This window comes from Thamnophis sirtalis, unplaced genomic scaffold (genome assembly GCF_051295495.1).
Source record: "Thamnophis sirtalis isolate CommonGarterSnake01/CBP01778 unplaced genomic scaffold, rThaSir2_p1.2 scaffold_1, whole genome shotgun sequence".
Taxonomy (NCBI): Eukaryota; Metazoa; Chordata; class Lepidosauria; order Squamata; family Natricidae; genus Thamnophis; species Thamnophis sirtalis.
In genome coordinates, this window is record NW_028261381.1 from 164,396,489 (window position 1) to 164,412,431 (window position 15,943).

Genomic DNA, 15,943 nt, shown 5'->3' on the forward strand with positions numbered 1-15,943 from the left:
TTTGGACAGTGTTGGCTCTTTGGCTTAGAAACGGAGATGAGCACGGCCTCCTAGAGTCGGGAACGACTAGCACATATGTGCGAGGGGAATCTTTACCTTTTAATTTGTTCCCATTTCAATGCATTACATATACTGTATTAAGCAGTGTCCTGATGCTTCCTGTTTAATCTTAATAGACAAAAAGCAGCTTCTTCTAACCTGGCTCTCTCCAGCATCTTGGGACTCCAAGAAGGGCCTTGGAGCTGGATACTGGAATCCGCGACACCTACCGTATGTTTGAAGGGCACCAAACAAGAGAAAGCCAATGCATGCTGATATGGCACAGGGGTTTGACGAAATGGACTAGGATCTGGGATGCCCAGTTCAAATCCCCACTCAGTCACACTTCTCATTAGCGACTTGGGACAGTCACTTTCTAAGGGCAACCTACCTCACAAGGTTGTTGTTGGGGACGTACAGATAGTCCTTGGCTTATGACCATAATTGAGCCCAAAATTTTTGTTGCTAAGCAACAGTTGTTGAATTTTGCCCCATTTTACGACCTTTCTTGCCACAGTTGTTAATTGCATCACTGCAGTTGTTAAGTTAGTAACAATGATCTGTTAAGTGACTCTGGTTTCCCCACTGACTTCACTTGTCAGAAGGTCACAAAAGGTTATAAAATGACCCTGGGACACGACAACCATCATAAATATAATGCCAGTTGCCAAGCGCCTGAATTTTGATCATGTGACCATGCTGCAATGGTCGTAGGTTTGAAAAACGGTCATAAGTCATTTTCTGCAGTGCTGTTGTAATTGCAAACAATCACTAAACAATCTGTTGTAAATGGAGGACTAAGGGTAGTCGCCTTGCCTATCTGGCAGAAAAACAGAATATACCGTATTTTTCAGAGTATAAGACGCACCAAGATTTTGAAGAGGTAAATTTAAAAAAAAGCTTTTGCACTCTGCAGGCCTCCCAAACCATCTGCACGCCTCATTTTTTGTGAAGAACGGGGCCTGCAAAGAGTGTGAGAGGCCTGCAAAGTGCTCCTGGTGGCTGGGGGGGGGAGGGGGGGGCAAAAACGAACAAAAAATGGCCAAAAAAAGGGCATGCATATCTTTTAGGAGGCTTGTAGAGTGCTCCTGGGGGCTGGTGGGCAAAAACAAGGGGGAAACGGTCCATTTATCGCTTGTTTTTGCCCTCCCCAGCCCCCAGGAGCACTCTGCAGGCCTCCCAAAGCCTCTGCACGGCTACTTTGTTGAAGGGGGCGGGGTTTCGGGAGGAAAAAATGCTGTATTCAATGTATAAAACACACCCAGACTTTCAGGTGCGTCTTATACTCTGAAAAATATGGCAAATTGCAATGGAGAGCCAATGATAGAAAATGGCTGTCCAGCACAATTAGATCCCATGCAAAATCAGCATCCCTAATCACATTTATTCAACTCTCATAATCTGAATTAAGTTCACAACTCACAAATAGATCCTTTTAATTTGCAAGATCCCAGAGGGGGTGGAGCCTAAGCAGGGCCATTGGGCCCCACCGTTTCTGCAATTGCCTTTGGCAGTCGAACTCAGGCTACCTGATGTAACCCAGCCACAGCCGAAAAAAATGGCTGCACACACCCCCCGGCCCCCGAGACAGATGGCAAGTTCAACTTCCTCAAAAGTCAGCAGGGCCTGCAGTTTCAGCCCTGTCATCTGATCAGGAGGACTAAAAAAAGCTCAAACATCTGTTTGGCCATCTTCTTCTCGTGAAGACGACTTTATAATGCCTTGCTAAGGCCACATGTGGCATACGGCATTCGGTTTTGGTCGCCACAATGTAAAAAAAAAGATGTGGAGACTCTAGAAAGAGTGCAGAGCAGAGCAACAAAGATGATTAGGGGACTGGAGGCTAAAACATATGAAGAACAGTTGCAGGAACTGGGTATGTCTAGTTTAATAGAAAGAAGGACCAGGGGAGACATGATAGCAGTTTTCCAATATCTCAGGGGTTGCCACAAAGAAGAGGGAGTCAAACTATTCTCCAAGGCACCTGAGGACAGAACAAGAAGCAATGGGTGGAAACTAATCAAGGAGAGAAGCAACATAGAACTGAGGAGAAATTTCCTGACAGTTAGAACAATTAATCAATGGAACAGCTTGCCTCCAGAAGTTGTGAATGCTCCAACATTGGAAGTTTTAAAGATGTTGGATAACCATTTGTCCGAAATGCTGTAGTGTTTCCTGCCTAAGCAGGGGGGTGGACTAGAAGTGCTGCACACTGCTGGCTCATATTTAAATGGTTGTCCACTAGGACTCCAAGATCCCTCTCACAGTTACTACTATTAGGCAAGGTACCACCTATACTGTACCTGTGCATTTTGTTTTTGTTGCCTAAATGTAGAACTTTACTTTTTTCACCATTGAATTTCATGTTGTTAGAGCTGGTGGGTTGAGCTGGTGCTGGCGCAAGGAATTGCTGGAAAATACAATTCAAGCTTGGAAGCCTTAATAGAAACTCCTCACACCTGTGGTGTGTCTCTCTCTGCGTGTGTCTGTGTGTCTGTGTGCCTGAATGGGACAGCAGACACATTCACAGGTTTTTGTGAGACCAAACTAGCCCAGGTGTACTGGCTAGAAGAAGTCAAGTCAGGCCAAAGCTTTTGGTCTTGAAAATTCAAACTTTGCCCTGTTTACAAATGCTGGCAATAGTGTAATTTCAGATGGCATGCAAACAAAACACTCTAAAACTCAGTAGAGCAGGATGGAGGAGCTACACACTGTGTGACTGGCACAGTAACACCATGCCTCCTCTCCCCTCCGGTGGCCCCTAACTTAGTGTGCTTCAAGGACAAAGGCTGTTTTTTAGCATCTGCTTAAAGGTATCACAGGGCTACGGAGAATTGTCAAAATTATGAGACCAGGGTCCTTGGTGTCCTCTGAGCTTGTTGTTTTCTTGCAGAGGTTTCATTGCCCAAACTAGGCAACATCAACATTGCACTTCAACCACTTCAACCCTGAGCTACAAATATTCTCCTTTGTTGGTACTTATGAGACTATCTTCGGCCATGCTGGTTGAAGCCCCCGTTTCCACAGAGCTAATAAACATTAATGCAACCAATAAATTACAGTCAGTCTCACTGGAATCAGCATAAACATGTCCTCCAGTTTTCTGGAGTTAATTGAATTGAATTGAATTTATTGCACTTATATGCTGCCCTTTTCCCCCGAAGGGGACTCAGGGCGGCTCACAATCCAAGTCAGGGAAGGGGATACAGATAAGGGATAAAAAGACAAACAAAACAATACACAATTTAAAAGCACACAACAATCATACCATTCGGGGGGGGGGGGAATAGCTCTTTAGCCCCAGGCCTGTCGGAACAGCCAGGTTTTAAGGGCTTTGCGGAAGGCCTGAAGGGTGGTGAGGGTTCGAATCTCCACGGGGAGCTCGTTCCAGAGGGTCGGAGCAGCCACAGAGAAGGCTCTCCTCTGGGTAGTCGCCAGCCGGCATCGGCCGGCGGATGGAATTCGGAGGAGGCCTAATCTGTGGGATCTAATCGGTCTATTGGAGGTAATTGGCAGCTCATTTAAGCTCATTTTCCTCCACTCCTCCCACTAGTACCATGATGGCGAACCACAGGTGGCATGCAGAGCCCTCTCTGTGGGCATACCAGCCATTGCCCCAGCCCCGCTTCACCATGCATGTGTGCACACCTCCCATCGGCCAACTGGTCTTCAGGTCTCTGCCACGCATGTGCAGGAGGTGGCCTGGGCGCATGTGTGTGTGTGTGTGTGTGTGTGTGTGTGTGTGTGTGTGTGTGGTACTTGCAACCCCCCCACCCGGCCCCATTTTGGGCCTGGAAAGCCTCCTGCACCAACTTGGAAGCAAAAAATGGGCAATGGGGAAGCAGGGTGCATGCACGGGAAGGATTGGGGGAGCATGAGGGGGGTTGCGCACACGTGTGTGGAGTTGGGCCCACATAGGAGCCCACGTGCATGCACAGAGGGGCAGGGCATGTTCGGGGGGGGGTGTCGCATGTGCCTTGCATTATGGGTGCAGGCACGCAACAACAAAAGGGTTAGTCATCACTACACTAGTAGAATCACCAAATTATTCTGAAGTCGACGTTTTTTGGAAGAGGAAGCAATAACCTTCTTAGAATTGTATTTTGTTTAGCCGATGAGCCTGCCCACAGTGTTCTGATTTTTAATTATTAAAAAAAGGAACTAGCTTCTGAGAGAAACAAAGAATGAATTCCCCAAACCCACACATTCATTTTCACAGCCATCATCACATTCTTTTAATGCACCTCTCCTCTGTGTTACAAGCCCATCTCTACAAAGTATATTAGATCAGTGGTCTCCAACCTTGGCAACTTTAAGACTTGTGGACTTCAACTCCCAGAGTTCCTCAGCCAGCAAAGCTGGCTGAGGAACTCTGGGAGTTGAAGTCCACAGGTCTTAAAGTTGCCAAGGTTGGAGACCCCTGTATTAGATAATAACCGCCCGCTTCCCCAGCCAGCCTGGCTAATACCTGTACAGACATAAGGCCAACATACCTCAAGGCAATTATAATTTTTCCTTGCACACTCTCTCCTTGCTGGAACTTTTCAAGCTTGCTTCCATTTTTTAAAAACATATCTCTATTTCTACCACTAGCATTGTTGAGAAATGTAAGGTTCTGCAGCTACGCCAGAAAAACCAGATGCACAGGAACAAGGTAGATGATACCTGACTTAGCAACAGTACTTGCAGATCTGGCAAACCAAAGGTTAAGCATGAGCTAGCAATATGCAGCTGATGCCAAAAGGGCTGATCCCATTTTGAACTGCATCAATAGAAACACAGTTCATGAGAAGTGACAGCACCACTCGGTGCTGTTTTTTGGGGTCGGACTACACCTGGAATCCTGTGCCCAACTCAGATGACCACAATGGAAGGAAGATACGGGGGAGGAAACTGGCGACAGGGCAGAGAGGAAGATGGTAAGGAGCTTAGAGGCTAAATCTTATGAAGAGAGATCAAAGGAACTTGGTATGTTTGGCTTCAAGAAGAGAAGGCTAAAGGGAGACCTGAGTGCAGCCTTCCAATACATGAAAGGCTGTCCCAGGGAAGAAAGTGGGAGGGGGAATTATAGAGAGTGTGGGTGATTAAGAGCCGAGGTGGCGCAGTGGTTAAATGCAGCACTGCAGGCTACTTCAGCTAACTGCAGTTCAGCAGTTCGGCTGTTCAAATCCCACCAGGCTCAAGGTTGACTCAGCCTTCCATCCTTCCGAGGTGGGTGAAATGAGGACCCAGACTGTGGGGGCGATATGCTGACTCTGTAAACCGCTTAGAGAGGGCTGAAAGCCCTATGAAGCGGTATAGAAGTCTAACTATTGCTATATGTAGCCATAACAACATTCTTTCTCAGAAAGTCAAGGTAAAACTGTCCCTGAAGCTGCAATGAGGTGACTGGGAGGCATCTCCAGTTTCGGACGGTGCCTGATTGGACCATGTGATGGACATGTGGGTGCTGGGCAGGGGCTTCGGCTTTCATTTGGGTGGGGAAAACCTGGAAACTTTCAGATTTGGGTTTTCCCAGATGTGCCAGTATGACATCTCTAATAAAATGGAACTTTGAGGAAACGGAAGCCTTTGATTTTTTTATTGTTGAGGGAGTTACTTGGAACCCTGACATGTGACTTGTCCACAGTGACCCGACGGCCCCAGGATGGACTTTGGAAGATGATGCCGCATTCGAAAGAAAACAAACAGGAAGGGAAAAGGCTCTCTGAGGGACAGTGGTCAGTCATTCAGTCCACTGTGACCTTACTTTTTTATCAACAGCCAGGCTCAGGAATCCACCCACAATGGAAACAGGGCCCAAAACACAGATACAAAGATCCTGAACTCATTTGGAAAAAATCGGGACGTCACAATTTAGAAAGAGCCACAATAGCTGAAGGAAAGGAAGCCGGGGGTGGGTGGGGGTGGGTGGAGGGGGTGTCCCTGATTCACCTTCACAAGAACAGTGAGTGGACTTCCACTATCGCCAAGTGTGTTTTTGGAGTTGGGGGTTTTTTTTGCGCCAGAAATGTCAATGACATTTGAGCAATTCTACTGAAGGAGAAAGCAGAACTGAATATTGGGGAATATGAGGTCTAATGCTTGCATAAATACTGTAGCTCTGGAGACAGAGGACTGAATTAAGGAAGCTACGGATAAATAAATGGCAGTTGAGATAAAATTACAGAGGAAATGACAGCAAGGGCTGTTTGTATTTCGTTAATAAGGCTCCATTTCCCAATTGATCAACCTGAGGAATATTTTCTCGTCTTCCTGGAACTTGCACACTTTTTAAAGCCCTTGCTGGAAATATCTTTCCCAGAAGATCTAACCAGGATTTTCACACAAGTCCATGAATAAATTCCACATGCCAAACTTCCTTCCCCAAAAGGAAACTTTCAAATGTGTTGGTCATCAATTCCCAGGAACCTCTATGTCAGAGGTGTCAAACTCATGGCCCGTGGGTCGGATGCGTCACGGGCTGGCCACCCCCTTAGCGAAGGAGGTAAAAGTCGTGATACATTGACAATGATGTGACGAGATGCAAGTTTGACACCCCTGCTTTATGTGGATGAGAATTTTGGAAATTGAAATCCAATCCTTTTCTGGGGTTGTGGGGTTTTTTTTTTTTGTTTGTTTGCAAAAGAAATGTGAATACAGGTAGTCCTTGTAATGGAGACTGACAATTACATTCGTAACCCGAGAATTCATTGGAGTGAATCACGTAGTAAAACGAACATGAAAGCTCCCCCCCTTTCGCCCACGCATTTGCTAATCTAATGTGCAGGTTGTTAAGTACACAGGAGGTATCTCAGGGTGAGGAAGGTTATTGTTGTTAGTCACAAAGTCGTGACCCCATGGACAACGTTCCTCCTTCCTGTCCTCTGCTCACGCTGACTGCTTCGATCCAGCCACTTCATTCTCTGTCGTCCCCTTCTTCTTTTGCCCTCAATCTTCCCCAGCATCAGGCTCTTCTCCAGTGAGTCCTTCCTTCTCATTAGGTGGCCAAAGTGTTTGAGTTTCAACTTCAGGATCTGGCCTTCTAAAGAGCAGTCAGGGTTGATCTCCTCTAGGACTGACCCTTTTGATCGCCCTGCAGTCCAAGGGACTCGCAGGAGTCTTCTCCAGCACCGTAGTTCTCCAGTTTTCCAGCAAGGGAAGGTTATAGAGGACTTAGTGATGGAACAGGATAACTGCTTAACACTACCCAAGGCCTCCCCTGACCCACTGAGATACCTCAAAAGCTTCTCCCAATTGCTTCCTCTTCCTTATCCTGCCACATAGGGTCTCCACAGGCACTGGGCCTCTGGAGACTCACTTATCTTGTGAAGATCTAGCGATCTGTCTCCTCTCCAGGCTCTCTATTGCAGTTTCCTTGCCTGCTCCAGGCGCTCCAAGAATGGAGCAGTGAGAGCAGAGGGAGAGCGGGACGAGCACACCATGCTCGGCTTCTCTGACTCACCAAAGCTGCCTCCCCCAAGGGCTTCCAGTCTCAGCGCAAAAAAGTGTTTGCATGCAGTGAAATCTCATTGCTTCAAGCCTCAAGATCATCTAGTCCAAATCCAGGATCCACTAGAGAAGGCTGGCTGGGGAATTCTGGGAGTTGAAGTCTACAAGTCTTTAAGTTGCCAAAGTTGGATGTTCCTGCAATTGAGTGTCCTTATTTCTCTGACAGAGTAATTATTGACCATGCTATGTCTATTATACCCTGGGCTTGAAAATTCTGGGAGTTAAAGTCCACAGATTTTTAAGTTGTTAAGGGTGAGAAACATTGGAATATGGGTACTCCTTATAACTGTTTAAAGTTATGACAATCCCCCTAAAATGGTACTTTTGACCTGATTTTTTTAAAGGCACTTGACAACCAGCCCACCTTTAGAATTATCTGCAGTGTCCCACAGTGATGAGACCACAATTTTCAACAATCTTTTGCCAGTTTTGGTATTTACTTCTAATTTCTGGGGAAAAAATACTCATTGGATAAAATAGACTTGTTTAACAACCATAGTATTTGCTTAATGACCACTGCAAAAGAGGTTGTAACACAAGGCATCGTCACATGGTGACCCGCTTAACGACTGCCATGATGTACAACCATAATTCTGGACTCAATTACAATAGTAAGTCAAGGATTACCGGTACCAGCATACACTCCATCATCTCTGGACAGAATAGCTATTGGCCATGTAGAATTCTGAGTATTGGATGAGTCTGTCTATCAGAAGGTCGGCAGTTCGGCGGTTTGAATCACTAGCACCACGTAATGGAGTGATCTCCCATTACTTGACCCAGCTTCTGCCAACCTAGCAGTTCGAAAGCAGGTAAAAATGCAAGTAGAAAAATAGGAACCACCTTTGGTGGGAAGGTAACAGCGTTCCGTGCGCCTTTGGCATTTAGTCATGCCGGCCACATGACCACGGAGACGTCTTTGGACAGCACTAGCTCTTTGGTTTTGAAATGAAGATGAGTACCGCCCCCTAGAGTCAGGAACGATTAGCACATAGGTGCGAGGGGAACCTTTACCTTTATCTATGCAAAATTCGGAGAATTGAAGTCCACAAACGTTAAAGTCACTGAGGTTGAGAAACACAGGTGAAGAAGTTATTCCTGATGTCTAGAATGACCCCCTTTCCTTGTGGTTTTAAAACCCCTGGTTCGGATCTTGCCCTCAGGGGCAACAAAGATTAAACCTACTGTTTTCCATAAGACAACACTTTAAGTATGCAAATATTGCTATCTACAATCTCCCCTCTGTCAACTTTTCTGTAGGCTAAACATAGACCTTTCACTATCTTCGTATCTCTCCTCTGAAGATACTCCAACTTGTCAAGGTTCCCTTTGAACTGTGGTGCTCACAACTGGACCCATCTGAATAAAAGAACCAAGTTATAAAAGTGAAAAAAGAAGAGAGCAGAAAACTTGTAACTCACACTATTCTTCTTCTCTGTACAAAGAGACAAAGAAGAATGCATAAACACAAAAGGTTTTTCCTAGTGGCTACATTCACAGTTGTTAACTACTTTTAACTTTGGCTACAGGTTTTGTATGCATCGCACAAACCCAATCTGTTAACCTTGGTGAAGGGTTTTGTGTGTGTGTGTCCCGCAAACCCAGCTTGTTTGACTAGTTTTTGTCATTTAAAAGTAAACAAAAGCAAAACCGGAAAATGGATTAATTCAATATGCAGGATAGGTATATGATTGGATTACAGCCATACAGGGCAGAATTAAGGTCAACTAATGTTGGGTTTTCCCCCCTTACCAGAGGAAGCCCCCTTGTGGAGTACAGTGAAGCTGTTACCATGGCAACTCCACAGCACTGTACAGTAGAATCCATTTTATGGTAGTATGGTAGAAGCCATTTTAAGGCACAACAGGCTGTATCTTAATAGAACACACTCACACACCCTCGGTTAGGGGTGTCTTACTCCCAAAGTATTTGTTTCCAAAGAGTAAGTAATCTGTGTATCACGTTTGGTTGAAATTGCTCTAGCCGTTCCAGAGTTATGCTGGAAAATACACACACACAGAACCATATATGTGTGTGTGTGTGTGTGTACATACGTACGTATGGAGGGAGGGAGGAAGAGAGAGAGAGAGAGGGAGAGAGAGAGATGTATAAATAATTCAAAGAACAAATACACACAGTACTCCTTCTTCCTCCTATTTTCTCTACAACAATACTGTGAAGTGAGCTGTACTGAGAGAAAGTCATTGGCCCAAAGTCAGCTGGGCGGCTTTCATGCCTAAGGCGGGACTAGAGAACTCACAGTCTCCTGGTTTCTAGGCCAGGACCTTAACTACGAACACCAAACTGGCTGTCTTGGCCTTCCTCACAACAACGTTGCACTCTTGTGTAAGGATGGTGGGAGGAAAATAATCCCGAGGAATGAATATCAGACTCCTTGGCTCAGTCTAGCAAAATTCTGTTTATGCTGCTCTGGAAGGGATTTGGGAATGAGCAGAACGGAAAGAGGACAGCAACTCATGTATTTATTTATTCGATTTCTATAGCCAAGCAAAAAGACACCTTTGCCAAATCTTTGCTTTGCTGACTCACCGGGGGGAAAAAAAGACTTTCAAGATCAAGCTTGTTTTGTGTCACATACAGGAATTAGGAACAAGGCAATTGGGATTCTAGATTCTGGCATGTGACTGAAGGGAAACAGAAATGAGTAACAGGGTGATAAACTCAGTCATGTGTTCACTGAGATGGAGGATCAGATATTCTCCTGCATTGTCCACCCTCTTACCTCAAATCTAACAAAAGAACAATGGCCCTTCTTTATAAAGTTACCAGAGAATCCTCATATTAACCACCCAAATTAAAGTAGTAATGTGCACTTATTTTAAGCTCAAGCATGGTCTGTACATGCAAAGTGTTTTCTAACGCTGGCTGCAGAAGGCAACGGACAGCATCCGCTTCAGCAAAATACCCTTTCTACTAAACAGGGCATCGGCAAAGGATAAATTACGGCAACGGCAAAGGATAAATTACGATGAGGATAAATTACGATGAAACTAATTAAGATCAAATTAAGTTAAACTATTAAAAACATTCATCAGTTTTGCATGTAAGCATTTTGGCTCCTCTGGGCACACAATGAGTTTCTTTCCCATCAAACCAGGAAGCTGTTTTTTTAAAAAAAACATTGCTTTATTAATTCCAGCGTTTTTGCTCTGCCTGGGGAAAAAAATACTCATCAAGATTCTATTCAAATTATAATCTCCAAAAGTCTCATAAGCGTATGAGCCTACATTCAGTGCAATGCAGGTAGCCCTCGCCTTGAGCCCAAAATGTCTATTACTTAAGAGAGAGAAATGAATTTTGCTCCACTTTACGACCTTTCTTGCCATAGTTGCTAAGTGAATCCTTGCAGTGGGTAACTGAGTAACCCGGCTGTTAAGTGAATATGGCTCCCCGCCCTGTTGACTTTGCTTGTGAGGAGGTTGCAAAAGAGGATTATGTGACCTCGAGACACAGCAACCATCGTAACTATGAACCAGTTGCCAGGTGTGTCTGAAATTTGGTCACATAATCATGGGGATGCTTCAAAGAGCGGAACTGTGAAAAATGGTTGCAAGTCACTTTTTTCAGTGCTGCTGTAGCTTCGGATGGTCATTAAATGAATTGCTTGTAAGTCGAGGACTATCTATGGTTGATATAACAGAATTTATGTACTGGTAGCCCCTAGGAATCAATCCCAACTTGATGGCACAAATCATCAGTAACAATCATAGGTGGGAAAAAGAAGATGCTATTATCTGACTAGGGCAGAGGTATAGAACAGGGGTTTCAAACTTGCGATCCATGAGCCAGATGTGTTACGCCTTGGCCATGCCCGCCCCCATTTTAGCAAAGTGGGGAAAAAAGTCGTGATATGTCACGTGACAACAATGTGAAACCGCATGTTTGACACCCCTGGTATAGAATGTTAATCTCTTATTTAGATGAGAGTTCCAAATTATCACTTGTTTTAAATTATCATATTTTTGGAGTATAAGACGCACCAAGATTTTAAAGAGGCAATTTTTTTTTTTTTTAAAAAAGGGTTTTACAATCTGCAGACCTTGCAAAAACAGGCCCACTTTTTGACAAAAACACGGTATGCATAGCCTTTAGGAGGCTTATGGAGTGCTCCTGGGGGCTGGGAGAGGGGCCAAAATGAGCAAAACCCGGCCCATTTTCCACTCATTTTTGCTCTCCCCAACCCCCTTGAGTACTCTGGAAGCCTCCTAAAGGCTATGCATGGCCATTTTTGCAAAGGGAACGGGTTTTGGAAAGCCAAAAATGCTGTATTCGGTGTATAAGATGCACCCAGATTTTCACCCTCTTTTTTGAGGGAAAAAGGTGCATCTTATACTCCGAAAAATACGGTACTTCAGATGTATATGTACTGGGTCTCATTCCAAAGCACTACGTTAGATACTGTATTGTTAAGTACTTTGTACAATTTATTTGTTATTTATTTATTTTGTCAAGCATATATAAGATAGAAGATAAAAGTATAAACATGATTTCGAATACATGAAAAGGATATGAATAAAAACCCATCCCTTACAGACCTCTTAGGAATGGGGTGAGGTCAACGGTAGACAGTCTAAAGTTAAAGTTTTAACGTTGAGATTTGCATTTACTAGGCTCTGAGCACATTGTATGGGACTGGTTTGCCGTTCTTGCGAGCCACACCTTGATCAAAACGTATTGCAATCGTTGGGGAATTCCAATTCAATTCCAAAGCAATGGAAGGGGAACATACCATTTCTAAAATTTTCAAGGTTGGAGCCATTCTACTAAAGCACCCTGACTGCAGGCTCACATTTGACAAAAGCCAGCCTTGTTCCAAACAAAGCATTATTCATTAATGGAAGCCACCCAAACTCATCATCTCTGCTCGCCCCAGCAGTTCTAGCCGGGAGGTCATGTTCCGGCCCCTTCTGTTAACAATGTCACCCTGTTGGAATCAGGCATTGTAATTTACAGCACTTACCCTATGGAGCTCCATCTCTCCAGAGATCTGGATGGCTTCCACCTCGTAAGCCTTTTTTGCAAGGCTCTCAAAACCTGGGTATTTTCCTCCAAACTTTTGGACTGGAAGGTTCATGTGAACTCTCTAACACAGGAGTCACCAACCTTTCAGGCCTCAGGGACCATTAAATTCATAATTTTAAATTCCACGGATCACTAATATGATTTTTAAAAAAGATAAGTGCTATTTAGTGCAATATAAAAATTGCAAATACTTTTTCTGCGGACCCCCAAAAATTTCTCGCAGACCACCATTGATCCATGGACCACCAGTTGGTGACCGCCGCTCTAACTCACATTTATTGTGAAGCCGAGAACCTTCTGTTGGCAACCTCAGATGTTTATTATTTGGTCTGTTCTAACTGTTGGCTTTAATTGTGCAGGGCAGCTAGAGTCACTGCTGTGAGAGGGACAGCCATATAAATAATTTAAATGCATAAAGAAGGCAATACTATCCTAAATGCTCAACAGTCCAGAAGGAAACTAAGCCATTATTTATCTCTACATTTGGAGAGTGCTCTGTTCTAACAGATAAGCAAGAGATCATTTTAGAACATCCTTGAATGTAGAGATCAGCTGACCCTGCAAACACATGAGCAAAGTATAACGTAACAGCAGTAACCAGCTTTCCTCTGCTGGTGCCCTCCCATAAAAGGTAAATGTAAAGATTCCCCTTGCACATATGTACTAGTCGTTTCCGACTCTAGGGGGTGGTGCTCATCTCCATTTCAAAGCCAAAGAGCCAGCGCTATCCAAAGACGTCTCCGGGGTCACGTGGCCGGCATGACTAAACGCCGATGGCGCACGGAACGTTGTTACCTTCCCACCAAAGGTGCTCCCTATTTTTCTACTTGCATTTTTTACGTGCTTTCGAACTGCTAGGTTGGCAGAAGCTGGGACAAGTAACAGGAACTCACTCTGTAACACAGCACTAGGGATTCGAACTGCCAAACTGCCGATCTTTCTGATTGACAAGCTTCCATCCTCCCCTAGCAAGTCGCAATCAAGGATAGACTCTACCTGAACAGGGAGATTGCTCTTAGTTGGCATTAGAAGATTGGAAGATAACAGAGTTGAATAGGACCTTGGAGGTCTTCCAGTCCAACCCTCTACTCAAAAGCAGGAAACTCTATAACAGAGGTCCCTAAACTTGGCAACTTTAAGACTTGTGGACTTCAACTCCCAGCCCTAGCTGGCTGGAGAATTCTGGGAGTTGAAGTCCACAAGTCTTAAAGTTGCCAAGTTTGGGGACTCCTGCCCTATAATATCTTAGAAGATCCATGACTTTGCCTAGTATGCTTTTAAAAATCATTTTAGCCAAATGACCCCACAACATGGCAACGAAATGAACTGTGTCACGGAGAAAGCAGGCTTTTGCTCTAAATAATAGTATAGTATTCTATATTAAAGACTAATGGGTATACTCTCCAAATGGCCCCTCCAAGGCAGCACATTGTCCAGGAAGCCAAGCAATTGGAGTGTCTTGACCATCTGCATGCCACCAGTTGCCCAGAATTAAAGCCCAGCATTCTGATAAACCCCCATTTTTACTCCTAAGCCTGAGTTCCCTTCTGTAATCAATGTAATCAACCAGAACATTCATACTTAGAATTAACAATTACAAGAAAAACAGACTAGGGATGAACAGTGAGAATTGTTGCAAACCTTTTGCTTGAGCTCAAGCAACATCCAACTGGACTCTTGCCATGATGTTGAAATACATGAATCTCCAGGAACATCAGCACGAGGCTCCATTTATTGGGAGACGATTCAGATCGCTATTAACGCGTGTTTCTCAACCCCCCAATTTGAAGACGTGTGAATTCCCCAGCCAGCTTCTTCAAATGGCCAAAACCGGGTTGTTAACTTTTACACGCCCTACTCGTTCGCTTCACACTAGTTAGCCCATGCTGGAAAATAAGTATCACTCGATCTGATCCGGCGAAGCTACTTCATCGATCCTTAGGCTACTCTCTCCTCATTCCTGTTTATCAGCTTCCTCTTTCCAAACAGCTTACTCCAACTTAGCGTCACCTTTTAAAATTCCGGTCCCGCCTGCATCTAACCGGGGCAAAGCCCGACCAGTATTATTTATTTATTTATTCATTTAATTTATTTATTAGCCCGACTTACCAGCCAGATGCCACGATTTCCTCCGCCCGTAGCGCCCACACCCGCCGGCTTGGTCCGCCTCGTAGCCCACCAGGGGCGTGCAGATGCCATCGGCCACCTGCCCCGCCAGCAGCAGCGCCCCCGCATGTTGGGTGCTATAGCCCAACACCGAATGGAAGTAAACCAGCAAGTAGGTGAACCACATCGAGGCGCACAAGTCGTTCAGGAAATGACCCACCGAGTAACTCAGCCGGTCGCGAAGGGACAACGGCGGCGGGGCGTCCATCCTGCCGGGGAGGCGAGGAGCGAGACGCGGCTCACAGCGCCGGGGCCTGGAGCCCGATGGCCCCAGCTGTGCGTAAAAGCGCACCGGCAAGGCGCATCAGCTGGAGCGCGGTTGGAAAGCGTCCAGGTTCCGGCCGGGCGGGAAAACCAAGGAGAATCGTAGCTCCTGAGGGGAAAAGCCCAGCCATGCGACCGCAGACCCGCTTTTATCGGCCCCGGGGAAGCCCCCCCGGGTTGGTGGCCGGCGACGTAACCACTTAGGCTGTACCGCGGCGTCCTCCATTGGCTCCGCCCCGGGGCAGATAGGCGCGCCTCCTCCAACGGCCTCGCGGATGGAGCCAATGGAAAGGCTGCGCTGCGAAGACGCCGCGCCTCCAAGGTGGGACTCGGTTTTAGGCAGCAGCCGGCTTCGTGTCCTTCGCTCCGCCTTTCGGTTTGGGGAACTTCTCCGGTAAAAGCAAAGCCGGCTCCTGGATTCAAATCCGAGACTACACTAAGGCAGAAGCTTGTCCAGCCCAAGGGTAAAACACCCAGACATAGACTGAGCAATGTGGTAGATGCAGTACAATGCAATGAACCAGATCTGCGCATTGGGGAAACAAAACAACCACTTCATAAACGCATGGCACAACATAGGAGAACAAACCCATTTGGGTTTAAAGGGCAAAACCCGCTCTTTTGAAGACAGCAAAGTCCACATTTTGGACAGGAAAAAAAGTGTTGGTTTGAAAGAGGGGTAAAGAGGCCATCTGTGTCAAAATTGAACAGAAAGGGAGGGATACAACATCACCTATCTTCAGTCTACAACACAGTCCTTTTAGCAGTTCCAAAAAGGCTTCACACTCATTTGCACCACTCAGGTGACCCTGAGATAAACCTCCAATTGGCCTTAAAGAATGCATATGACCAGCTGTCTGCAAGAAGTATAAATCCTTCCATGTCCTACCATCTAGTCAAAGCTGAAGAAGAAGCTTGGATGAGAAGCAGAATGTCTTCA

The 15,943-nt window shown here is 45.5% G+C and overlaps 1 protein-coding gene across 1 annotated transcript in view; it reads right to left on the bottom strand.

The window, feature by feature from the left end:
- Positions 1–15,226, bottom strand: part of MFSD12 (major facilitator superfamily domain containing 12) — a 39,435-nt gene extending 24,209 nt beyond the window's left edge. Inside the window, exon 1 of the mRNA XM_014057740.2 lies at positions 14,683–15,226. Within this exon, the coding sequence (XP_013913215.2) occupies positions 14,683–14,947 (265 nt within the window). The 5' untranslated portion in view covers positions 14,948–15,226. The remainder of the gene's footprint in view (positions 1–14,682) is intronic.
- Between the last annotated feature and the right edge of the window lie 717 nt (positions 15,227–15,943).